The sequence below is a fragment of the Myxocyprinus asiaticus genome, chromosome 7 (genome assembly GCF_019703515.2).
Source record: "Myxocyprinus asiaticus isolate MX2 ecotype Aquarium Trade chromosome 7, UBuf_Myxa_2, whole genome shotgun sequence".
In the NCBI taxonomy this organism is placed as follows: Eukaryota; Metazoa; Chordata; class Actinopteri; order Cypriniformes; family Catostomidae; genus Myxocyprinus; species Myxocyprinus asiaticus.
The window spans coordinates 44,555,924-44,583,486 of record NC_059350.1 but is presented as its reverse complement, the minus strand read 5'-3'; the positions used below and the strand labels follow the sequence as shown (position 1 = coordinate 44,583,486).

Genomic DNA, 27,563 nt, shown 5'->3' with positions numbered 1-27,563 from the left:
ATCAAATGTATACGTTGAATGCACCTTAAGTCACTTTGGATAAAAGTGTCTGCCAAATGTAAATGTACTGTTCTTTTATTATCATGGTGCTAAACAAACAAACAAATTTAAGGTTGAAATCGTTTGTAATTTTGTAATTTTATTTTTTTGCAAATTGTACTGAATGTTAATCTTGCTCAAAAAGCAGTTGGATTTGGTTTTCCATTTGCCCAAGACATTTCACGGCTCATCCGAGTGGCTAAGTTCTAAGATGATGTGGATGAATGAAAACCTTCACAGGCAGCAAATAATGTGCACTGAATAGAAAGAAAGTTCCCTAAGCTCCTCATAAACATAAATTAAATGGCATTTTAAATTGGCTGTAATACAACTCAGTCCCTCGCCTGCTTCAGCTGTGTGTTCCACATTGGCACATGTCTCCGAGATATTTTACAGGATCGGATGCCAGGAGTTCACACATGGTTGCGCGCCTAGTACTGTAATATACATTCTAAACCTTGTGATATTCTCAGCTTCAGTACGTTCACTGCTTTTAAAGCATTTTGTTTTAAATGCTTGAGACAGCTGGTTTTGGCTAGTTGATGAACGCTTTGTATCACATGGGAAAATGCCAAATCAACAATCTAATCCTTGTGGACTCAAAAGATGCTTCAGTTGGTTGTAATGTCATGTTTTAATACTTGATTTCATTTTAATAATGAAGAGTAAAATATTAAATTATTATACAGCCCAACCCATTGTGAAATCTCATTGGTCCAAAATCCAACTCTTTTTGTGTAAATAATGACATAATTTTAATTTTTGGATGAACTATTCCTTTAAATATGTTCTGTTTGGCTGATATTGTACAGTATCGAGGAACACTTTTTTATTTTTGCATTTTAAGTTTCAGTGTGGACAGACACATTACTTTTTGCTGGAAACTTGTCATGTCACGCTTGTTTAGGGCCCAGTGAGGAATGAAAACTAAAGAAGTGTTGCTGTCTAAATAGTTTTGGAACTCACCGTATTTCCACAGAGACTGAAAATAATCTACATCCTACAGAGGTATTTCACCTCATTAAAGACATTAAAACTTGAGACAAATGCAGACACTTAAGGTTATTTGGTAAATGACAGAAGAACTGTACAAGTGTAACCTTTTCTTCAATGCCAATAGCTTTAGTAGCTACATGTATGTTTTAGCACAAGTGTAATAAATTACTTCCCATAAAGAAAGGTTTAGAGGTCACTATTTTTTTCTTCAAAGCTCGTGAAGTAATGCATTAAGGCTCTCCTTTCAGTCATTTTCAGCAGCAGCACCCTCAAATGTGTTACTATGGCCAATAGAGTTTTTATTTTTTTTTTAAGATTAAATGGAGTTCTTTCATATGAAACGACAGCCTTCATGTTTTGTGCCTCAAAAACTCAAATTCTTCGATCGCTCTTTAGGCTTTAAAAAGGCGAGAGGCGAGAAAAGGAGAAGTGAAGGAGAAAATAACAGCAATTATGTCTGATACTGACAAACTCTATGACTCGTGATAGCAGGAAAACAGGAAAAATAAGCTGTCAACCTCTTCCAGTATATCTTCCACCTAGTAGGTTCACATATGAGTGCCACACAGTGTTTGTGTCCATCTCTGCCTGTGTTTGAGTGTGTAAGTGTAAATCTCTACATTTTGATGAGTATTCCTGTATTTATGATAATGTTAAAGCCTGTTCACACCAAATTGAGAACCTCTTTCAGTTCCTATGATACAAAAGGAGAACCTTCTTTAAGTTTCTTAGTTCTTTTAGGGTGTGTTCACACTTGTAGTTCGGTTCTCTTGGTTCGGACCAAAAAAGAAAATGATACATTTAGTCCTGGTTCACTTAGCGTTCACAATGGCATTTTTAACACTGAACCTAAAGATACAAAACAAAAAGCATAACGATAAGGTCACAACCTGATTGGACAGCTTTTATGACATATATTTTGCGACAGAACATGCCGAAAATCCAAAACAATGCTGGCTGCTGGATGAAATGCAGTCGTTGGATTTATATATGTATATATGGTTTTATTTTTTTTCCAGCTGAGAACAAATAAAGAGCTATTAAAATGTGCAAAGAGTCAAAACAGCGCCAGCAGCATCCTCCATTGCACACACAAATGAAGATATGCTTCAAGGATGGCTGACGGCGGTTCCGACACCTGTACCAAACTGTAATGGGCAACCTAGCTCCTATGATGAGAAGAACCAGGTATGCTTGAGGTCAGTATTAGGCAAATTACTACCTGTTATTGGTCCGTTTAGACATCTCTGGTCCATGTGCATTCATATATCAATCGAACCGCACCAGAGTTCGTTTGGAAGCGGACCGAGACCTACTATTCAGGCAGTCTCTGTCCGCTTGTTTGGTGCGCACCAAGGTTCGGATGGCAGCGTTCACACCTGTTCAAATGAACCGCACTAACAGAGCAATCGCACCAGAGTTCGTTTTAATCGAACCAAACCTGCCAAGTATGAACACCCTTAAATTTAAAAGTGATACATCACATTATTAAAAATAAAAAATAAAAAATATTGATTTTGCTATTAAGGCAAATATTGCTATTTATAACTATATGATGTAATAGTGGTGCATATAAATGACAATAATGAAATATTATCATTGCAAAAAAGAAAAAAAAAAAAAATGTTTAAGTACCAAAAGTGTTTAGGGTAATTAAAGACCCTAGGTATGTAAGAGTGTTTCTTTGTTGTTGTTTTTTTTTTTTTTGCACTTCCATAAATGATGTTTTTTATGCATATTTCATATCTATATGTTTACTATCACAGAATATATATTTCTTTGTTTATTATAAGACAAATTAGTACTTTATTCATACAAATAAATACTATATCACATTGATTTTCAGTGCAACAATGAAATTTGTTGCTATTTGATGAAGAAACATCGAAGTAAACTATAGTAAGTGTAACACATGAACAATATATTACTACTGACATTTGAGTGCACCACTGAAATTAAGTTATGCATCTATTTAGACTCAATAAGTGCCTGAGAAAATACTTATTTGTGCGCATGTGAAGCTTATGTGTATCTTATGTGTTATGTGTAGCTCAATATGCGTTTGACAGCCGTTGCGTTTCATGAAATTTCAGTGTAAAAGTGTTCTAGACATGTTTATCTTTGATATATGAAAAATAAAACATAAAAATATATCAAAATGTATATAAAAATATATACATTTTCTAATTTTATTGAAAAATTTGGAAAATGTTACACTTTCTGGGCATTTTGTAGATTCGGTCAGAATTATGACCATCATACAGTTGTGGCATAATTTCCACCACCCTTGTGTATTCAACCTAATCAATTTATTTCAAAAATTAGTATACTTGTTAACAAAGTCGAGCTGGGGAGTCGTGGGCATAATTTGCAATCAAGCTGCAATTTTGCCAATTATGCAAAAAGTGTGAAAATACTAGTTTATTTGTGTGCATTAAGGATAATATGATAAATGTTTTTCACTCTAGTGAGAATTTCCACAACTTTCAGAAAATTACAAAAAAATTCTTAAAATCTCTTGTTGTAAATGTAAAAACACTGATGGACATTGTAAGTACACAAATTAAAAAAACATATTGAGAGTTGGAAATTTTCCTTAATAAAACCTTTCTTTCTAGAAATCCACAGTGCCCGAAGTCCATATATTTTTCGCCCAGCCCTAGTTCGTGATACATTGTTCATTCTGAAATCATGTTATCTCAAAAAATGTGCGCGTAACACAAAAACACATTTCATTGTGGAAAACTTACACTTGCTGTAATCAGACCTTTAGTTTAAATGTCTGGTGAGAGTAAGTGTGTATGCTTGTCTCTTTCTCACCTCCCAGCGAATCCTCAGGCTGGTTTCAGTGGCAGAGAACACAGTGAGGTCTGTCGGGGCCACATCTGGACTAGCCTGAAGGGTCTGCATCACTCGAGAAGGTTGACTGAAGGGACTTGACCCCACAATGTTCACCTGCTTCATCCTGAATCTGAAACACACGTATAAAAGGAGGGAAGAAAAACTGTTTTTAATTCCCTGATCTTGCTTGTGAGTAGTGGCAGGACATGGGGTTTTGGACAGGATAACAGATCTCTACAGCTCCTGATCATCTGTAATCCCTTTAGGACAAGATATTGTGCAGAGAATCAGAAGACAATCTTTCCTCAGGACCTTAAGAAAATCAATTAAGGAGAGAAATGGAAAAGGAGAATGGAGAGAAAGAGAGAGAGATAAGGATGGAGAGAAAGAGAGAGAGAAGGACAGAGAGAACAAGGAAGAGATGAAACACAAAAAACTAAAGACAGAAACAAAAATAGTGGGGAGATGAAGACAGATAAATAAAGGCTGGGAGATTAAGGATTGTTTTTTGTGTTTTGTCAATAGTAAAAGGTCATATAAATCGCACAGCGATTCTTACCCAGAAAGACAGGAAGAACCCTACTGGAAAGATCAACAGAATATGTGCTGTTTTTGGTATGCTGGTTCCCAGCACTGGATGCTTGTGTACCCGCCAGGTTTCTTAAAGGGCTAATTCACCAAAAATGAAAATTCTGTCATAATGTACTCACCCTTATGTTGTTCCAAACCAGTATGTTTTTTTTCTTTAGAATTCAAAAGATATACTGCAGAATGCATGGCAAAAAATAGATTTTTTTCCTCTTTTTCCAGTAAAATGATGTAAACATCTTTAAAACAAGACATATTTACTTGAGAAGCAAAATGACATGAGATCCTGAATTGCGAATTCACTAAACAGCTACGCCACTTTTATGCGTGGTATGTCAGAGCAAAAAGCTGCTGTCTTATTCACTAACAACCCGCAATCTAGTTTAAGAAGGCACAATCAGCGCTAAAATACTGCTGCGTCTTCAAGTCACTGTAATTCTATCTATGTAAATTAGGTTCATTATAGATTGCACTTCACAAAAATTGCTATTACCACCAGATGAAAACTGGTTTGGTAAAATTCACTTTATTTAAAAGCGATGCTTGTGTACTGTACGTTTTCTATTGATCATGGCAGCAGTAGTTCATCAAATAATGAATTACCTTGTTACCTGGCATATATCCAGATGCGCGATGTAGACAAATGCACTTTCAGCATGTTAAAAAGGTGATTCAGGTGTCAGAATCACAGAAGTGATGCTGTATGGTCCTGGTAGAGTGAGCCAAATCGCAGTGGTCTGCTGGATCCTCCCCAATGTCCTCTCTCAAAACCGGCATGCAAGTCGGAATTGTGCTGTGCAAATTGCTTTCAACACAGATTTTGTGGGCATGTTAGCGCTGTTGTATGATCTTTTAGTGAATCAGGGCAAAGTCGATTCATTCTAAGTGAATTCCCCTCTGAAACTTGCTTTTACTTAAAAAAAATTGTTTTTATATAAATAAATAAAAAACATTGTCAATGGGGTAAGAAAAATGTATTTATTTCAAAGGGAACATTTTTAATTTTTCTTACCCCACCAGGCAATTTATTGGTTTGTTTTGTTTTAAACATAAATCTCACTAAATTGTGTGATTTCTCTGAAAACAAGTTATATTGTGCACTTTGCTTTTCAAGTTAATTAATCTTGTTTTAAGGATGCTTGGATATTTTTGGAAATCACTGCCGAAAACCTTCGTTGACAAAGTTTTTTTTGATTTTGTCAACGCTAACGAATATGAGAAGAAAGAGACGTGTCAGGGTTCTGCCCTTAGTTTTGGATTTTTTTCCCCTTTGTGGCAGAGCCCTGACATGTACGTGTTCCATGTCTGTTTTCCACGTGTTCCATGTCTTGTGTCTGGATTCAGCCACTTCGGTTGGTTTGTTTTTTTTACTCTGTGGCTGAGTCCAGACACTTGTGTTTTGTCTCGTGTTATGTGAATGCACTTGGTTTTGTATTTTCTCATTGTGTTTGTTTTGCCCCTTCGGGGTAGTTTTTGTTTGTTTTTGTTATATTTTTGCTAAATAAAAGCCCAAATCGCTACTCTCCATTTGAGTACTGCCATTTCCTCAACCAAACCTGACAGAACGAACTGGCCATTTTTGGACTCCGCAGAAGCGATGGGCATCTTCCTTCATCCATCTCCCACCCCCTGGGGGTCCATTAGAAAGCATTCAGCCCAGCTCGCCCAGCTTTGTTCCCTCCGTCAGGGGGAGGCGGACATGAGGGTTTTTGCTGGTGAGTTCCTTAGAACAGCTAACAGGCTGAACTACAACGAGGCAGCTCTCAAGGACCTTTTTAACACTTGCCTTGAGAGTCCCCTGGGTGCTTAGGAGATGGGAAGTCTGGGGGTTTTGTCGTACAAGGGGTTTGTTAGTTACCTGTCCCATCAGGTTTATTGGGTCGCACCCGATTATGGTCAGCCCCCAAGGAGCGACAGTTCCACCATCGCCCCCTCTGACGATGGAGTCCCCAGACCTCCGATGACTCCTAAGTGGAGGAGGAAACGGAAGAAAAGCTCAGCTGCACCCTCCCAGCTCGAGCCGGTTGCTGACCACCAGGAGGAGGAGGAGCCGGTTGCTGACTGCCAGGAGGCCGTTGATGTGCCTTCCCAGTACCCCGTGGCCGTCAACGGGCCTACCCAGCCCCCAGTGGCAGCCGCCGCCCTGCCTGACCCCTGCCCAGTGGCAGCCGCCGCCCTGCCTGACCCCTGCCCAGTGGCTGCCGCCTTGCCTGACCACTGCACAGTGGCTGCCGCCCTGCCTGACCTCTGCCCAGCAGTCTTTGCCCTGCCTGACCTCATTCCTGTTCTCAAGCCTCCTCGCAGGCCGCCGGACCCCACCCCTTTCCTGGACGCTCCTCCAAGGCCGCCGGACCCCACCCCCTTCCTGGAACCTTCTTTTTCTTTGTTAAATAAAAGCCCTAATTGCTACTCTGCATTTGAGTAATGCCATTTCCTCAACCAAACCTGACAAGACACATCATGACGATAAATAAACGATTTTATTAAAGCATACTGTTGATGAAAATATGCAGAGAAAAACATAACGCTGCAAGATATTAACAGTGCAAGATATAAACAGAAGAAACATCTGTTTATAGAAGAAGATATTAGATATATATTCATCTAATCCAGTATGTAGGGGATTTTTCATTTGAACTCGATGAACACAGACAAAATGAACTGCTATAAAACATATGAATTACATCACTCAAACGTACTCTATTAATACATGAGATTTATCACTATAACCTCAACACATATGTAATATTACAATTTATATTTTCACAGTTAATGAAGCGAATGAATAGGTACATTTTAACTAAATGATGCTCTAGTCATAATATGCGTAACTTACGTTGCATAACTTGCATTGTGACTATGCTGTTTCCCTAAAAACATACTACAGGCAATGCAATATCATAAACTGGCTAAAATGGAAAATTAATAACAGTCTAAAGCATGAAGAATTCATAATACAGTAGGCTAACTTCAAAAGAGTCACTAATCATACTTAATTGTATGCTATTATTTTAGGAGCTCAGATTTTTACAAGCACAGTTGTGCAGTATTTATTTTGTAGTCTATCTTTTGTATGTTTGATACAATAAAGTTTAAATTAATAAAATGCATATCTTTTCTTCAAATGTTTGAATATTTGATTAAAGTTTGGTCTGTTACAGTTTGACATGTTTTTGTAATTTTGCACATCATCACCAACTAAAAGATATTATTTTCGTTGGCTAAAATTCTGTCATTAGTAAAACTTAATGAATATGACATGACAAAATATTGACAAATTTTAAAGGCCATTTGGATTGGATTTGAGAGCTACAACAGAGGGTTTTCTGCAAATAATGCCTTGGAATTGTGCCATATTTGAACTGAGCATTAGCACTAATTATGTTTGACAGCTACAGTGGAGAGGTAGATTTTCAAGGGAAAACAGTTTAAATTGGTCTTTTTTACACACAAAGCTATTATATGGCTTCAGAAGACATCGAATACAGTGCATGATTCACGTGGACTAATTTTATGATGTTTTTTTATAATAATTTTTTGTAACTTGGCAACCCCAGTCCCCTTAATAGAAAAGAGCACTCTGGACACAGCAAGTCACATGGGTTTAAACTACACCAGGGTGAGGGTTGATTTTGCATTAACTATTCTTTTAACTCGCCTAACCAACAAGACTTCCTGAGACAACCAGATTTAGCAAAAAGATCATGCTGGTCGACTACTCTTACCAACTACATTTTGGTTCCTCATTTGTAAGTCGCGTTGGATAAAAGCATCTGCTAAATGACTAAATGTAAATTGTGGTGACCAGCATGGCTAGTGTGGTCTACCAGTTAGACCAGCGGCAAAAGCAGCCCTAATCAGCATGGAATTTAATGCTGGTTTTAGCTGGTCTTTCCAGCAGGTAAATAAGTGAGTGTCTCACCTGTATTGGGTAAAAGGGATGAGGTTGGGAATCTCCAGAGTGTCGGAGGCGGGTGGACTGTCTTTCTCATACAGCACCTTCCATTCCTCTTCATCACCCACATTCCTCACCTATGGCCACAGAAAGAGGATGTTCTACAGTAAATATAAAATGTACTGCATACTACATAATGTATATGAAATACTATCTTTTAAATAATATGTAAAATATTATGCAGTATGCAACAATATTGCAGTCACATAAACTCATAGCAACAAGAGACATCCAATTATCTGATGTTAAATTATCTCTTTTTTACTTATTTTTCAGGATTGTTGCCATTTTATTGGTCAGACAATACTGAGGTAACAGGAGACCTTGTGGAGAAGAAAGCTACAAATGGAATCTGGTACTGTTGCAAGCAAGATTCAAATTCACATTGCCTGCATAGGCACCACAGTTCGATGGTATTGGTGCATGTGTGCTGACCGCTAGGCCAATTCTCTGACAAATGACATCATTTTTAATCCAATTTTGTGTAATAATGTCCAAACTTGGCAGCCCAATTAAATAATGAGCCACAAATTAGGTGTTACAACTGTGGTTGATAACGCTTTCAGTCCGTCACTCTCAAAAAGGAAAGTTGCAATCTACTGCATTGAGGGATACATTATACTGCACACAACCAGGGTATTCTATGCATAGTACACATCCTGCATAATACATTTATAGAAGAAGTAGGGTAGTATTACATTTCAAACATACCAAAAATCATATTGAGTAGTCACAGCTGATGAAAAACTGACAGACAGGAAATGAAATTGCCTGCATTGCAGACTTCATATAAGGGATGTTGCCTTAGTTTAATGCTTGGTAAATCTTTTTTTATGAGCTAACTAAAGGCATGTTACCATAGATTCTTAACAATGAAATCTAAGAGCTGGAAGGGTGTCATTTTTTTACCACCTTGATCTTAATAAGGCCGTAATGAGATAAAGAGCTAATTAAAACGAGTGGACCCACAACATACACAAATAATAAAAAAAATAGTACAAAGAAGCAGTGGATAATGTAACCAGTAATTATCTTTAAAAAACTACTGATGATCATTTCAAACATGTCACAGTCAGGGGACTCACATTTCCTCCAGAACCTCAATGAGAGCTGGTTCCATTTATTAATTGAGAAACCTGTTTAAATCAACAAAAGTTTTGTTCCCCAAAAACAGTTGAATTAAGTTGTACAACTTCCACCCTCTCTCTGATCCACAGACTTAAAAGTTTCACCCAAAAATCTAAATTCTGTCAACATTTACTCACCCCCTCGTGTGGTTCCAAACCTACATAACTTTCTTCCATGGAACAAAAAAGGATGTTAGGCAGAGTGTAAGAGATTAACAGCCTCAGTCACCATTTAATTTTTTTATTGTATGGAATAAGGATGTAATGAAAGTAAATGCTGACTGAGGCTAGCATTCTGCCTTAAATTTCCTTTTTTGTTCCATGCAAGAAAAAAGTTACACAGTTACAACATAAGGGTGAGAAAACACTGACAAAATTTTAATTTTTGGGTGAACTATACCTTTAAGTTAAACATAAAACAGCATTTGAAAACCATTTAACTTCAATTATGTGCATTACAGTGAAAAAATAAAATAATTATGTGAACCCTTTGGAATTACCTGCCTTTATGTATAAATTTGTCTTACAATCAGGTTTGATCTTCATCTAAGTTACAATAATGAACAAACACAATCGGTTTTAACTAATAACACACAAATTATTGTATTGTTCTTGTAAATATTAAATACACAATTTAAACATTCACAGTGTAGGTTGGAAAAAGTATGTGAACCCCTAGGCTAATGACATCAACAAAAGCTAATTAGAGTCAGGCAAACCTGGCATCCAATTAATGAAATGAGTTTGGAAGTGTGGGTTAGAGATACTTTGACTTATAAAAAGCACACAAACATTTTGAGTTTGCTATTCACAAAAATCATCCGCTGACATGTTCATGCCTCGCAAAAAAAGAGATCTCAGATGACCTACAAACAAGAATTGTTGCTCTGCATTAAGCTGGAAGGGTTACAAAGTTATCTCCAAGAGCTTAGATATTCATCTGTCCACAGTTAGACAAACTGTCTATAAATGGAGATGATTTAGTACTGTGGCTACTCTTCCTAGAAGTGGCTGTCCAGCCAAGATGACTCAAAAGGTGCACCGCAGAATTCTCAATGGGGTAAAAAAGAACCTTAGAGTGACAGCGAAAGACTTGGTTAACATCTCTGTTCATGAGTCTACTATTCGGAAAACATTACACAGGCATAGTGTCCATGGCAGGACACCACGAAGGAAGCCGATGCTTTCAACACAAACATTGCTGCGTGCCTGAAGTTGCCAAAGACCACCTTGACACTATACAACGCTACTGGGAAAATGTTTTGTGAACTGATGAAACTAAGGTTAAATTGTTTGGGAAGAACACGCAGCACTACGTATGGTGTAAAAAAGGGCCCAGCATACCAACATGAAAACATCATCCCAATGGTGAAGTACGGTGGAGGGAGCATTGTGATTTGGGGCTGGTATGCTGCTTTGGAGCCTGGCCTGCTTGCCATCATCGAAGGAAAGATTAGGATTGTTTGTGTATTTTTAGCTTAAGCACATTGTGTTTGTCTATACTTGTGACTTTGATGAAGATAAGATCACAATTTATTACCAATTAATGGAGAAAACAAGTATATGGTTCACATACTTTTTCTTGCCACTGTATTGTCAAGTAAAACTAAATATTCAACGAGAAAAAAATAATTATTTCATTTCATTTACATGATTGGATAGTGAAAAGTGGGAGTTTTTTTAGCTACTGTACCTTTAAGACTTCCATATGTAAATTATTCCTGTTTTGATTGGCTAACCTATACTTATTAGAGTAGTTCACACAGACATTCATCATAATAAGTTGCTAAATATGTAATAAACATTAATATGTAAACATGAGCGATCATATGTTAATGAACTCATGGATGTGACATCATAACCATGACAATTTCTGAATGGTCTGTTTTTGCTTAGATTTAAATAAATGTATGGACTGGGGAAGGAGCTTTGTGTTGTGAATGTAAGAACATGTACATCAAACTCATTTCAAAAAAGCAAGAAAAATGCTGATATGTCCACTTTAATATCGTGAACTACATGTTGAAACAAAGACACTGTATCTACACAGACCACTTAAAGCCAGCATGTATTGTGCAGCCATGCTCTAACTGAGGAAAGGTGAAAAGATTACAAAGGGAAATGGAATTGGCAGCCACCCTGGTCCAGCATACAGCTGTGATGAAGTCAGCTGTACAAAACTCCCCTACACAAGCTGATTTCTAACCCATAGAATTAAGACCCCATTAGTGCCACCTCAGTACCTCTAATCTTCTCCTCTCTCTTTTCGCATCCCTCCTTCTGACTCCCTCCCTCTTGCTCTCCCTCGATTAAACAGTATTAAAGACAGGAGTGGAGAAAAACGGAGAGAAAAAAAGGCAGGGATCTCATTAAGAGGAGTATTTCTCTTCATGCTGCACAGAGCTGGACGCCATCCAAGAGGGGCTTAACACATATGCACACACACAAACACACACCACACCTGAAGGGCTGGGAGGCACAGTGCATGACATCTCCTTAGCCTCCTTGTACTATGTCAAATACACTGTGTGCGTGTACTTTTGCATGTGTGTGTTTGTATATGCATTCTCTCAGAGGGAAGATGTTTTAGTGGAAGAGCAAGCCTGTTTTTCCCTAGAGATGAAGTATCTGCCAGACAACAGCATCTTCACTGGAGCACAGCCTGCCAGACAAGGGCATAACACACACACTAACACTTATGTGCTCACACTGAACAGTCATATTTCATAGAGTATTCTTGGCAGAAAGAAAATTACCATTTGTGGCAAAGTTAACCATTATGCAGAGATAGAATGGTCATTCGTTGCAAAGCTGGTTATTTGGCAGAGTGAAAATTACCATTAATGAAAAGTTAACAATTAAGCAGAGAGCACATTGCCATTTGTGGTAAAGTTCACCATTATGCAGAAAGAAAATATCCATTCATGGCAAAGTTAACCATTTGTCATTGACAGAATTGCCATTTGTGACAAAGTTAACCCATTTGGATTGAGAAAATTGCAGTTTGTTGCAAAGTTAACCATTATGGAGAAGAAAATGGACATTCATGGCAAAGTTAACCACTTGACAGAGAGAAAATGGCTATTTTTGGCAAATTCTTTTTTTTTATTTTGGTGGATTTTCTCCCGTTTTCTCCCCAATTTCTCATGCCCAATTCCCAATGTGCTTTAAGTCCTCGTGGTGGCATATTGACTCGCCTCAATCCGGGTGCCGGAGGACGAATCTCAGTTACCTCCACGTCTGAGACTGTCAATCCACGCATCTTATCACGTGGCTTGTTGAGCGCGTTACCATGGAGACCTAGCACGTGTGGAGGCTTCACACTATTCACCGCGGCATCCATGCACAACTCACCATGCCCCCACCAAAAGTGAGAACCACATTATAGTGACCACGAGGAGGTTAACCCAATGTGACTCTACCCACCCTAGCAACCGGGCCAATTGGTTGCTTAGGAAGCCTGACTGGAGTCACTCAGCACGCTCTGGATTCGAACTTGCAACTACCCAGGCCCCCATTTTTGGCAAATTTAACCATTTTGCAATGACAAAATTGCAGTTTATGGCAAATTTAACCATTATGCAGACAAAACAGCCATTCATATCAAAGTTAGCCTTTTGGCAGAGAGAAAAGTACCATTCCTAGCAAAATTAACCATTATGCAGTGATAGAATGGCCATTCATGGCAAAGTTAGTTATTTTGCTGAATGTAAATGGCCATTCATGGCAAAGTTAACCATTTGGCATTGACAAAATTGCCATTCGTGGGAAAGTTGATCCGTTTTGCATTGAAACAATGGCCATTTGTGGAAAGTAAATTTTTGCAGAATGAAAATGGCCATTTGTGGAAAAATTAACCAGTATGCAGAAAGAAAATTGCAATTCATGGCAAAGTTAACCATTTGGCAGAGAGAATATTACAATTTGTGGCAAAGTTAACCCTTTTGTAGAGAGAAAATTGCCATTCGTCGCATATGAACCATTCTGCATAGATACCATTATAATAATAATAAAAAAAAAAAAAAGCAGTTTGTGGCGAAGTTAACAATTATGCAGGAAGATAATGGTCATTTGTTGCAAAGTTAATCAGAATGAGCTTTATTGCCAAGTATGCTTACACACACAAGGAATTTGTCATGGTGACAGATGCTTCCAGTGCAAAGAGAATGCAACCATATATACATACATACAAACATATACATTTAAACATATATACATATAGTAAAATAAAAAAATAAAAAAAGATATAACAGATAAATAAAAAGAGAAATATACAATAGAAAAATAATGTTGTTCAAATATTTTATATACAGATATACAGTTATGTGCAGGTGATGTACTGAAGAAGAGGTAGGATATGTTAAACAATGTAAATGAAACAGATTGAATTCAGGTCCTGTGAATTGGTGGTGCCCAGGAACCTGAATGACTCCTCTTCAGCCACAGTGCTTTTTAGAATGGTGAGCTGGGTTAATGCTGTGGTGTTCCTCCTAAAGTCTACTATCATCTCCACTGTTTTGAGCATGTTCAGCTCCAGGTTGTTTTGACTGCACCAGAAGGCCAGCTGTTCAACCTCCCTTCTGTATGCAGACTGACAGTCATCTTGGATGAGGCCGATGATAGTAGTGTCATCTGTGAACTTCAGGAGCTTAACAGAAGGGTCCTTGGCAGTGCAGTCGTTTGTATACAGGGAGAAAAGTAGTGGGGAGAGTACACATCCCTGGGGGGCACCAGTGCTGATTGCACATGTGCTGGAGGTGAATTTCCCCATTCTCACTAGCTGCTGCCTGTCTGTCAGAAAGTTGGGGTTCCACTGACAGACAGTGGTGGGAACAGGGAGCTGGGTTAATTTAGTCTATAGGACAGTGGGGTTGAGGATGTTAAAAGCCGAACTGAAGTCCACAAAAAGGATCCTTGCATATGTCCCTGGTCTGTCTAGATGTTAAAGTATGTAATGTAGTCTCATATTGACTGCATCATCCACAGACCTGTTAGCACGGTAAGAAAACTGCAAGGGATCCAGAAAGGGTCCAGTGATGTCCTTCAGGTGGGCTAACACCAGTCTCTCAAATGACTTCATGACCACAGATGTCAGAGCAACAGGTCTGTAGTCATTAAGTCCTGTGATTTAGGGTTTCTTTGGGACGGGATGGTGGTGGAACAATTGAAGCAGCAGGGAACTTCACAATGCTCCAATGATCTGTTGAAGATCTGTGTGAAGATGGGGGCCAGCTGGTCAGCACAGGATTTTAGACAAGTGGGTGAAACACCATCTGGGCCCTGTACTTTCCTTGTCTTCTGTTTCAGGAATACCCAGCACACATCCTCTTCACAGATCCTACGTGCAGGTTGAGTAGCAGGAGAGGGGAGGAGGGGGACTGCAGGAGGTGTAAAGGTTTGTGTGATGTAAAGGTCGGAGCAGGTGTGGGGTGTGAGACTAGGATTTTCAAATCTACAGTAAAACACATTCAGATCATCAGCCAGTTGTTGATTCCTTATAGAGTTGGGGGTGGTGTCTTGTAATGTCCTTCAGGCCTCTCCACACTGATGCAGGGTCGTTAGCTGAGAACTTGTTTTTCAGCTTTTCAAAATAGCTTCTTTTAGCCACTCTAATCTCCTTTGTCAGTCTGTTTTTGGCCTGATTGTACAAGATTTTATCCCCAAATGGTTTGTCATTGTTGAATTTTAAATAAGTACTAGTATAAATGCACATATCCTCAAAGAAACTGATATACTGTATGATGTCACAGTATCTGTGAGCTCGTCCACGTCGGTGGCTGCAGCCTCAAAAACACTCCAATCAGTGCAATCAAAACAGGCTTGTAGTTTCAGCTCTGCTTCATTGGTCAATCTTTTTATAGTCTTTACTACAGGTGTAGCTGATTTTTGTTTCTGCCTGTAGATCAGAAGAAGATGAACCAAACAATGATCAGAGAGTCCCAAAGCTGCTCTACAGACAGAGCAATATGCATCATTTAATGTTGTGTAGCAGTGATCCAGTGTATTTCTGTCTCTGGTGTGGCATGTAATGTGCTGTCTGTTTTTGGGCAGTTCATGTGTGAGGTTTGCCTTGTTAAAATCTCCAAGAATAATAATAAGAAAGTCCGGGTGTTGTTGCTCTGTGTCTGTGATCTAATCAGCCAGCTGATGCACCGCTGCGCTCACATACACTTGTGGAGAAATATAAACACTACTCCCACGGCAAGTAGAAAGGTGTGCAGTTTAGAGGGCACATCTAAATTAGGACAGCACATTTTCTTCAGCGTTGTTACATTTGTACACCAACATTCGTTGATGTTAAAACACGCCTCACGTTTTCCCCATTAATTCCGCGATAGAACAGCTGGAAGCCCAGTAGATGTAACGCGCTGTCCGGAATGGCTTCACTCAGCCGGGTTTCCGTGAAGCACAATGCAGCAGAATTCCTTAAGTCCTTATTTTGAGGGTGAGGAGAAGTAATTTGTCCGTTTTGTTAGGAAGAGAGTGGAGATTCGCTAGATGGATGCTTGACAGCACGGATCGAAAGCCATGCTGTCGGAGCTTGACCAGCGCACCGGCTCGATTCCCTTGCTTGCGTCTTTTAGCGCGCTTGTACAGCACTGATGCTCCTCCAACTAAAATGTCCAACAGAACATCCGAGTAATCAAAAACTGGTAAAAGATTGTCTCGTGTGTACTGCAGAAAATTCAGCAGCTCGTCTCTCATAAAACTGATCGGAAATAATTACTAAACACAGGACTAACAAACAAAAACAGCAAAATAACTGGAGAGCTCCATACCGAGGCGGCCAAGTCAAGTTAACCGATATTTCAGAGAGAAAATTGCAATTCGTGGCAAAGTTAACTCTTCTGCAAAGTAAAGATTGCCATTTGTGGCATTTTTAACTATTTTGCAAAGACAAAATTGCAGGTTGTGGCAAAGTTAACCATTATGCAGAAAGAAAATGGCCATTCATGGCAAAGTTTATCATTTGGCAGAGAGAAAATAACCATGCATTGCAAAGTTAACCATTCTGCAGAGAGAAAATTGCCATTGTGGAAAGTTAACCATTCTGCATAACTAAAATTGCAGTTTCTTGCAAATGTATCCATTATGCAGAAAGAAAATGGTGATTCGTGACAAATGTACCTAATATTGCAGAGAGAATATTGCCCTTTTTGGCAAAGTTAAGCATTCTGCAGAGTCAAGATTGCCATATCTTGGCAAATGTAACCATTTTGCAAAGACAAATTTGCAGTTCATGGTAAATTTAACCATTATGCAGAAAGAAATGGCCATTCATGGCAAAGTTAGCCTTTTGGCAGAGAGAAAATTACCATCTGTGGCAAAGTTAACTATTTTGCAAAGACAAAATTTAAGGTTTTGGCAAAGTTAATGATTATGCTGAAATAAAACGGTCATTCATGACAAAGTTAACAATTACACAGATATAAAATGACCATTAGTGGCAAAGTTAACCATTTGGCAGAGAGAAGTAACTAATTTGCAGAGAGAAAATTGCCATTCAGGGCAAAGTTAACTATTCTGCAGAGTCAAGATTGCCATATGTGGTAAATTGAATGATTTTGCAAAGACAAAATTGCAGTTTGTGGCAAAGTTAACCATTATGCAGAAAGAGAATGTCCATTCATGGCAAAGTTAACCATTTGGCAGAGAGAATATTACTATTTGTGATAAAGTTAACCATTCAACATTCACCAACAACAATTGTCAGGACAACAGGCTTTTGCCAAGTCACACACATACACATCTACACACCTGTCCTTCCACGATCCATTTGGAGATGGCTGTCTTTCCATCACTGCCGGGGCGGAACCATATGGTGGCGGATCGTGGACTAATGTTGGAGATAACCAGATTGGAGGGCGCACCAGGAAGCTCTGTTCACAAATACAACAAAACATTTATTTAAGTTGTGATTTGCTCTAATTGAAACATTTTCACATTTCTTCTGTTTTGTTCTTCTCCATCCTGTGTCTTCATTATCCTTCAAAGAAAACTTGTGCAAATGGGCCCATAACTCACATCAGAGTCGATTAGGTTTTGTGTACAGCAGTGCTCATTGTGTTTGGGTATATGATTAATTGGTAATTAAATGGATTGATAATGATATTTGGGCGGTTCACAGTGGCTCATTCAACAGTAGATAAAGCTCTCCCTCTCTCGTTCTCTCCTGACTCCACAGCATATCAGTGGGAGATAATGAGTGTAGCTTGGCTTTTGGTCATCATCATTTGTTTCATGTTCTCTTTCACTCACACACACACACACACACACACACACACACACACTGCATCCCCAAGAGCCTCATACTGACTACGTGTGATGTATTACAGTCTTACTGACTGTGTCTCGGCTTTCCGATCTGTGTGAAATATGCGCCCCACTGCGGCATCCTCTTTTATGTTTTCAACTTCCTTTAGATTTTGATTATGGCTGATTCCCAAGGGATAATTTGATGCATTAAAGTGATGTTAGTGTTGAAGTGTGTATGCGTTTGTGGGTGTACCTGGTGGCAGTCCTGTTGAGATTGTCGATGAGGTGGGGACACCAGTGCCGGCCTGTGTTACGGCCGCTACTTGTAGTGTGTATGTGGTGAGTGAAGTAAGACCAGTCACTTTATGAGCCAATGTGGAGTTGGAGAGGGTTTGCGATACACGGCTTTCGTTCCGCCTGGCCTCCTCCCACCACAAAGTGTAACCTATGAAGAAACAGAGTTTACGAAAGGAAGGAGAAGACACAAAGAGAAATTTAGACTCACTAATGTACCTACTGTCTACACAGGTGTCTTCCTTCCAAGGAAGCAAACTATCCATCATGGAACCGTTTTGTGGACCTTTTTGGAACCATCAGTGACTAATTTGGAACACTTTACATTAGCAGCAACTCTCTAAACATTCACTCACGTGCATCACACAATTAGTGCTCCATGTAGCTAGGCTGACGGTGCAATTCTGGGGTTCTTGTGATTGATGAGTGAGTTCTAACTGGTATTGAATATTATCACCTGTGATAATGCCATTCTTGTCTTCTGGTTCTTGCCAGCTGACCCTCAGAGATGTGTCCAGGATCTCAGTGAAGCTCAGTTGAGACACCGGGCCCGGTTCTGCAGCAAACAGACACATAAACACCATTAAAGGTGCATTAAGTAATAGAGCGCAATAGTGCCTGCCCACTTTTTCAGCCTTCTTGATTACAGAAGTATTTTCCCCATTCATTTGTTCCATAGGGATTTCATAAAATCCTACATTAAATAGTTCTAAGCGATGAACCAAACCAACCATATCTGAGGTGAATTGCATCATTACAAAATTTGATTTGAAGCAAAAAAAATATTTACAAATCAGAAAAAACGACAAAGGTACAAGAGTTTCATGAGGGAATTAACTACATTCCCATGAAGCATTGCGAATAACGCAATCAAATAACAAATTATGGATATATAGATATATAACTATTGATTTAAAGTTTTTGTATTGAAACAATACATTTTAAGCTTATTGCTACTTATTCAGATATATAAAAATATATAAGTTGTTTGAGAGTGTAGGGAGACCATAATTTGCAGTGCGTCACTGAAGTGGGCCGGTGCTGCTGAGCTCTTTTGGCACACATTGCCGCATTTCTCTGATTGGTGGATTTTTCTCTGCTTGAAAAAATAACTTAACCTTTTAAACCAGCTAAATGATGCTTAGTCTTTGAGTAGTAAAGATCGCTACATACCCTAGTGCAACAATTCAAACATGTGCTTTATGGATGTGAGCATTAGATTGTAGCCTACGAGTCTGTAAGCATACAGAGTACATTTTTATTAGAAAAAGAAGGTCACCTATAGAGATAGAAGGCATAAGAAGATTAATCTTTAAACAACACAGCCGAACGATTTTATTATCTGAGGGGATATTAAACCACAAATACACAGCATGTTTGTCAATGCTCTTAAGCATGCATATATGTGTGTGTGTGTGTGTGTATGACTGTGCATGATATGTTTCAGTGGAGCAAAGCTTATTATTTATTTGGCAGTACTTTATAGACGGTTTAAAACCCGCTCATGGTAAAGGATTACCCCACACCCTCAGTCCGCCAGACCATAATAATCCCACAAAGAGCTTCTTGCGTGGAACTGTTTTATCGCAATTGCAAATAGGCGAAAGCAAATTATGTTTGTTGGTAAATACCCTGATGAGTTAGCAGTCATTTTGTGGTTAATCAATCATGCATACTCACCCAGAAGACAATAAATGACAGACGAAAATGATGGTTGCATGAAAAGCTCTGCAGTTTAATGTGTGCATATGAAGCTTCAATCTCATTAGATCTAACACTAGCGTGGTAAACTCTACTGCCCTGATTGTCAAGCGGACCTTATCAGAATGAGCCATCATGCTAGACTGACAGGTTAATCAATCACACATTCTTATGAGAATGTATGACCCTGTTGAACTGACTGTCCTGAAGTTGAATTCCCTTACAATACCAATTCAAATTATTATTTTTTCCCCCTTAAATTTAATTTGTTCAGACTAAGGAGTTAAGGTTTGGCTGGTCATTATGGCCCGGTTTTCTCCTGCTTATTTTTCCATTGATGGCCATTAAACATTTGCTGTGTATTCTGACTGAATACAATTTTTGCCAGCCAACATTTAAATCTAAATATCTCATTAAATTATAGGAAATATTTGACCAGTCCCCATTTTTTATTTTTTTTATTTGTTTAGTTTTTAAAATCGTGAAATGACTATTTTTCCTGTCTGCAACATTTCACATCACAGCTCAGGATAGTCGCTAGTGAAGGGCTTGGAACTGTGCAGATTTTTGCCATGACATAATTTTCCTGAGGCCCCAGAGTAATTAGTCACATGGCTAAAGTGATGGTTCCAAAATAAATAAATAAATAAACTGGCTGCAGAACAAGGCGTCCATGAGCAAAGATGGCAGATTTCATATTGTGTACTTCCACGGTGTCCTGCGTCATCGAACCCCTGCCACTGAGATGAATGGGAATGTTAACTGTCACTGCGTTTCGTATAAATTGAATTTGTTTTCATTAATTTTGTTTGCTAAATTGATAGTAGTCGCACTTACATAATATACATGCTTTTCGTTTTATTAAAAAACAACAACAAAAAAAAAAACATTCACTTTGTTTGCTAAATTGATTCTATTCACACTTGCTTACATAAAATACATGCTTTTTGTTTTAATTGAATGCGTTTTCATTCACTGTTCACAAAATTGTTTCTATTCGCATTTGCTTTAGCTACATGCTTTTCGTTTTACTTGAATTTGTTTTCATTCACTTTGTTCGCTAAATTGATTCTATTCGTGATTGCTTACATAAAATACATGCTTTTCATTTTATTTGAAAAAAATTTCATTAACTTTGTTCGCTAAATTGATTCTGTTTGCACTTACATAAAATACATGCTTTTTGTTTTACTTTAAAAAAAAAAAAAAAATCATTTACTTTGTTCGCTAAATTGATTCTGTTCGCACTTGTGCAAAAGTCTAAGGCACATAAGATGCTTCACAAAAACATTTGTCTTAAGATGGTTATTTATATTTTCAGCTTTAGTGTGTCAATAGAACATTTTAGACTCTCAAACATTTCTTTTGCAAATAGAATAGAAGAACAGGGAGCCCTGCAACAGATGGCATGGTCCCCACAGAGCCCCCCCACTGAAAATCGAGTCAGTCTGGGATTACAAGAAGAGACAGAAGCAATTGAGACAGCCGGAATAGATAAAAGAACTGTGGCAAATTCTCCAAGAAGCTTGGAACATCCTATCTGCCAACAACCAAGAAAAACTGTATCCAGGTGTACCTAGGAGAATTGGTGCTGTTTTAAAGGCAAAGGTGGTCACACCGAATATTGATGTAGCTTTTTTTATGTTTACTGGACTTTGTATGACATTAATTGATAAATGAAAACTATTTATGGCACTATTTTTGAAGACATCCTCACTATGTAACATTTTTCCCAAGTGCCTACAACTTTTGCACAGTACTGTACTTACATAAAATACATGCTTTTCGTTTTACTTGAATGCGTTTTCATTCACTGTTCGCTAAATTTTTTCTATTCGCATTTGTTTTAGCTACATGCTTTTTGTGGTACTTTTGTTTTCATTCACTTTGTTCACTAAATTGATTCTATTCCCACTTGCTTACATAAAATACATGCTATCCATTTTACTTGAAAAATGTTTCATTCACTTTGTTCCCTAAATTGATTCTATACGCACTTCGCTAAATTTTTTATCTACATTCTCTTCATTTTATTTGAATTTGTTTTAATTCACTTTGTTCACTAAATTGATTCTATTCGCACTTGCTTACATAAAATACATGCTTTTAATTTTACTTGAATGCGTTTTCATTCACTTCGCTAAATTGTTTCAATTCTCATTGTTTTAGCTACATTCTTTTCGTTTTATTTTCATTTGTTTTCAGTCACTTTATTCGCTAAATTGATTCTATTCGCACTTGCTTACGTAAAATACATGCTTTACATTTTACTTGAAACATTTTTCATTCACTGTTCGCTAAATTGATTCTATTCACACTTCCATGAAATACATGCTTTTCATTTTACTTGAATGCGTTTTCATTTACTGTTCACTAAATTGGTTCTATTCACACTTGCTTTTGTTACATGCTTTTAGTTTTACTTTAAATTGTTTTCATTCACTTTGTTCGCTAAATTCATTCTATTCGCACTTGCTTACATAAAATACATGCTTTTCGTTTTACTTGAATACTTTTTCATTCACTGTTCGATAAATGTATTCTATTCACAGTTATTTTAGCTACATGCTTTTCGTTTTACTTGAATTTGTTTTCATTCACTTTGTTTGCTAAATTGATTCTATTCGCACTTGCTTACTTAAGCTTAATGCTTTTTGCTTTACTTGAATTTGTTATAATTTACTTTGTCTGCTAAATGTATTCTATTTCTGCTTGTTTAATTTAGCTACATGCTTTTTATTTTAGTTGAATTTTTTTATTCACTTTGTTCACTAATTTGATTCTATCCACACTTGCTTATTTTAGCTACACCCTTTTTTTTTTTTACTTGAATTTGTTTTCATTCAATTTGTTCGCTAATCTGATTCTATTCGCACTTGCTTACATAAAATACATGCTTTTCGCTTTACTTGAATGCATTTTCATTCACTGTTCACTAAATTGATTCTATTTGCACTTGCTTAGTTTAGCCATATGCTTTTTTTTTTTACTTGAATTTGTTTTCATTGATTTAAAACAACCTGAGAACTTGAATCAAAATATTCAACGATTAAATGATGAAAAATGTCAAAATAATGCTACCGTGTGCAAGTTGGTAAGTCTTTACACAATAAATAAAAGGCTTAAAATTGAGTATGTGTGCACAATGTTTTTTTGTGTGTCTAACCTGTTTGTGTGATTGAGCTATTCACGGGAAACGTGCTCCTGTGGCTTAAAAGTACAGAGAAGACCACATGCTGTTATCATTTTAAGAAAATTACATTGTCTGTTAACAGCTGCATGCACAGGGGGGCCTGGGTAGCTCAGCGAGTATTGATGCTGACTACCACCCCTGGAGTTGCAAGTGACTCCAGCCAGGTCTCCTAAGCAACCAAATTGGCCCGGTTGCTAAGGAGGGTAGAGTCACATGGGGTAACCTCCTCGTGGTCACGATTAGGGGTTCTCGCTCTCAATGAGGCTCGTGGAAAGTTGTGCGTGGATCGTGGAAAAAGCATGAGGCTCCACAAGCGGAGTCTCCACGGTGCTATACACAGCGAGCCATGTGATAAGATGCGCGGATTGACTGTCTCAGAGCGGAGGCAACTGAGACTTGTCCTCCGCCACCCGGATTGAGGTGAGTAACCACGCCACCACGAGGACCTACTAAGTAGTGGGAATTGGGCATTCCAAATTTTGAAGGGGATAAAAAAAAAAATTGCATGCACATCCACACACATTTCCATGTGTACGTACACACAGTAGGCCAATCAATACTGAGCACATGTGCACTGACTAACAAGAGTGATCCTGCTTCAATAATTGCAGGTTAGTCATGGCCGATTGTCTGTGCCAGTGGCATGATGTGAAAACACTGCTTGGGTGACCAATATATTTTCTGGCAAAGGACTAATCAATAGCGATGTAAAAAGCACAATTCCGTGGCAAATTGCAGTATGCATAGTGAAAGGGCTAAATTTCTCCTCTGTATCAATTCTGCTGGCTGAAATATCAAACAAATAGGCTTGTTTTTACAGAGAGATATCTTTCTCAATGCCTGCTGGATAATTTTCAAGTATTAAGAGCATACTGTTAGTCGATTGTCTCCTATTAACTACAGACATGTCTATCTGTTAAGTGTGTATGAGTATCTGCAAGTAAGCATTGAGTGTGACATATGATTGTATGTAAAAAAATATATCCCACAGGACAATTTTATTTCTCATAAGTTGCTCTTTTATAACTTTCATTGCATCTTTTTTTCCATACAATGATAGTAAATGGTGCCTTTTCTAATTTTGTGTTCCACAGAAGAAGGATAGTCATATGAATTTGGAATAACAAGAGGGTGAGTAAATGATGACAGAACTTTGCCTTTAATGAAGTTGTTTTTCATTTAAGTATCATTTAAGTGTGTGTGTGTGTGTACTCACTGTCAGCATGCGTCTGGATGAGCTGTGGTGTGCTAGCTGGTCCGTCACCAGGCGTGGTGAAACACAACACCGCTGTCTCATACCACATGAACTTTTTTAAATTGCTAATGTAGCCATAGTGACGTGACCCATGAAACTCGGGGGCAATGGTTACCATGGTAATGGATTCCGGACAGTGTTCGGGCCACACCAGCAGCTGTTAGACACAAAATTAAAAGAATAGGACATACAGTAAACGTTATCAACTCACATTAGAGCTCAAAGACCTCATTACATCAAAAATTAAATTTTTTTGGTTTTAGTCTAATGCTTTGAGATCATCTATATGCTAGTGTACTCCTAAAAGTTGACAAATAAACTTTTAGAAGATATATGCATTTAAAATGAACTGCTATTCTCTTTCAGGAAAGCAGACCAAAAATAACAATGTCTCATCCTGCACTCATGGGTTTGTTCAAATTTTTGTCCAATCAAATGCTTCCAGGAAGGATAATGTCCCTCAAACTAATTACACATACGTACCTCTGACTAGCAATATCAAGTAACAAATCATGGTTCTTGGCTGTGATTTGCAGTTTTTGTTTTTATTGGCAGCCATTTAGGGGTTAATCTATCATGTATACACACATCCTGAAAGTCAATAAGCCTGGCAGGAAACTTTAATTAAACTATTTTACCTCCAACTGAACATGTTAGACAGATCCAGTGGGACATGTCTCTCTCTCTCTCTGTTTTTCCTTGCATATTCACAATTAAACATAGACGCACAAACCCTCTGTCTCTCTCTATACTGTTACCTTGTATCCCTGATTGATGCCGTTGATAAACTGTTGGGGTGGAGGCGTCCAGGTGAATTTGATGGTGGTGGAATTAAGCGAAACAGCATCCACGTCTTGAGGGGGCGCTGTAGGGACTGCACAGAGGGAGAAAATTAGATAATTAAATATTCTGTGAATTTACACAAATTGACAAAGTTTGCTGTTGCGTTTAAAGCCAAATGATAGTATCTATTGTAGTCCCAGCATCAGAGAACAAGAACAAGCTGCAAAATGGATCAGACTTTATGACAACAGTCAAAAGTACATCTCTGCAATACTACGTCCATTGTAACTACCTGTATTCTGATTTAAACACCTATCCAAAGCCTCATTTTCATGTATGCACATACATTCACACTGGTACAGATAAAGACACACACATGAATGAAATACAGTATGGTTAGTACCCAAAGTCTTTTTTAGCCAATCAGTGCAATGCAGCAGGCCAAGTGTGCGGTGGAAAGAAAGATATCATATTTCCATAAAGACTCAATACTGCTTACACTTAATGTGCTTAAGATGGTCCCTTTAAGGTCAAGCCAGGAAAGTTAAATATTGCTCAGTTGGACTGGGCACTCTGATTCGACCTGCTGCCCTATCCATTTTGAACCCAATCACATATCGGCACAAGGTTACCTTAGTGTGTCTGGAAATCTGAACTGGTGCAGGGACAAAAATACACTGCTCTTGGCCACACACACAAAGCACAAAAGCTTGATGTTTTTTTTTTTGCTTTGAGGTCATCTATATGCTAATGTACTCTGACCAAATTAACTTTTAGCAGATATACGCATTTAAAATTTACAGTCTTTCACTTCTAGGAAAATGGAGCAAAAATATTAATGGTTTATACTGCACTACATTTTTTTGTCAAATAAAATGCTCTCTAGAATGAGAATGACCCTACCCCAAAAAATCACTGGCTCCGACTAGTAACAAATCATGGTTTATGGTTGTAACATAAACTAAAGGCTACTGGGTTTTCAAAAAAGGGACAGCATTCGATATTTCAATCCCAAACTAGAGATAAACAGATAATGTTTTTTTTTTTTTTTTTTTTTTTTAAACGATATTCAGTTCCCTATCTGTCACTCACTCGATGTTGTGTCGATGTCGTGACACTAGGGGTCACTCTTGGGAGCCCGAGACACCTCTGGTCTTTGATAAAAGGCCAATGAAAATTGGCGAGTGGTATTTGCATGCCACTCCCCCGGACATACGGGTATAAAAGGAGCTGGTATGCAACCACTCATTCAGATTTTCTCTTTGGAGCTGAACGGTCATGCTCACTGAGCTGAATTCTACTGTTCATTGCGAGAACATGACCATGGCAATGTTGCGGTTGTGGCAAGCCACCCCAGAGGCTCCCCGGCTCGGTCCTTCCACCTATGGATATGAGGCCAGCACGGCTTGCACTGGGGGCGATTTGGGGACCCCAAAGGGATCACCTCCACCTGGTATCCCCCCACGGACCTCCCATTCCCCAGCACGCTCGTCTGCCCCAGTCGTGCTTCCGGATGAGTCCGCCGGCATGTCTCATGGCGAGTCTGGCCTCTTGATCGGAGCCTGCGAAGATGATGAGCTCTCGAGTGCAGCATCGGAGAGCGGACTTGTCCAGTCGGATGCAGAAGCCTAAGCTGGGCTCCCCCTTCGGGGACGATTGCCCAGTCACAGGCTGATGCAGAAATGATGGACATGCTTTCCCCGCCGGCCGCGAGTGTCGGGTTAGAGTGGAACCCTCCACTCTCCCCTGAACCCTCGTGGTTTGGTGATTGGTTCCTGGGCTCGCGGTGCCGCTCAAAGCAGCCCCGCTCCAGTGCCTTTCTTCCCGGAAGTGCATGAGGAGCTGACGAAATCGTGGGAGGCACCTTTTACTGTCCGGCCCCGATTCCGCAGTTCCCCCGCCCCCACTACCCTCGATGGCGGGGCGGCCAGGGGCTATACGGCGATTCCCCCGGTGGATAAGTGCTCGCGGTGCACCTATGCCCGCAGAGGCCGCCACCTGGCGCGGATGCCCTAAGCTCCCGTCCAAGCCCTGTAGGTTCACGTCGTCCCTGATGGCTAAAGCCTACAGCGCTGCTGGACAAGCTGCCTCTGCCCTGCATGCCATGGCTCTCCTGCAGGTCAACTAAGCCAAGGCGTTGAAAGAACTGCACGAGGGTAGTTCCGCCCCAGATTTGATGCAGGAACTGCGCTCGGCGACCGACCTCGCTCTCCGAGTGACGAAGATCACGGCACAGTCTCACGGGCGGACGATGGCCACATTAGTGGTCCAGGAGTGCCACTTTTGGCTCAATCTGGTCGAGATGGGTGAGTCCGACAAGACACGGTTCCTTGCTGCCCCATTTCCCAGGCGTGGAGCCTACCGCAGGAAGCTAAGAACCCACGGAGGTCGTGAAAGCGCCCCTGAGACGGGCGACCCAGGGACAAAGAAACCCACTCACCTGGAGCTGGTAAGAAGACCACTCCATCCCCCAATGGAGGGCCGGGTGGAAAATCTTTTGTTGCCTTTTATTTTGCCGCATGCCCAAGTGGCTGC

At 39.2% G+C, this 27,563-nt stretch overlaps 1 protein-coding gene across 1 annotated transcript in view; it reads right to left on the bottom strand.

The window, feature by feature from the left end:
• Positions 1-27,563, bottom strand: part of sdk1b (sidekick cell adhesion molecule 1b) — a 316,455-nt gene that overhangs the window by 48,526 nt on the left and 240,366 nt on the right. Inside the window, exons 19-25 of the mRNA XM_051702261.1 lie at positions 25,004-25,119; positions 24,207-24,402; positions 18,554-18,652; positions 18,056-18,247; positions 17,305-17,426; positions 8,387-8,496; positions 3,856-4,006 (exon numbers count right to left, since the gene is read on the bottom strand). Of these exons, the coding sequence (XP_051558221.1) occupies positions 3,856-4,006; positions 8,387-8,496; positions 17,305-17,426; positions 18,056-18,247; positions 18,554-18,652; positions 24,207-24,402; positions 25,004-25,119 (986 nt within the window). The remainder of the gene's footprint in view (positions 1-3,855; positions 4,007-8,386; positions 8,497-17,304; positions 17,427-18,055; positions 18,248-18,553; positions 18,653-24,206; positions 24,403-25,003; positions 25,120-27,563) is intronic.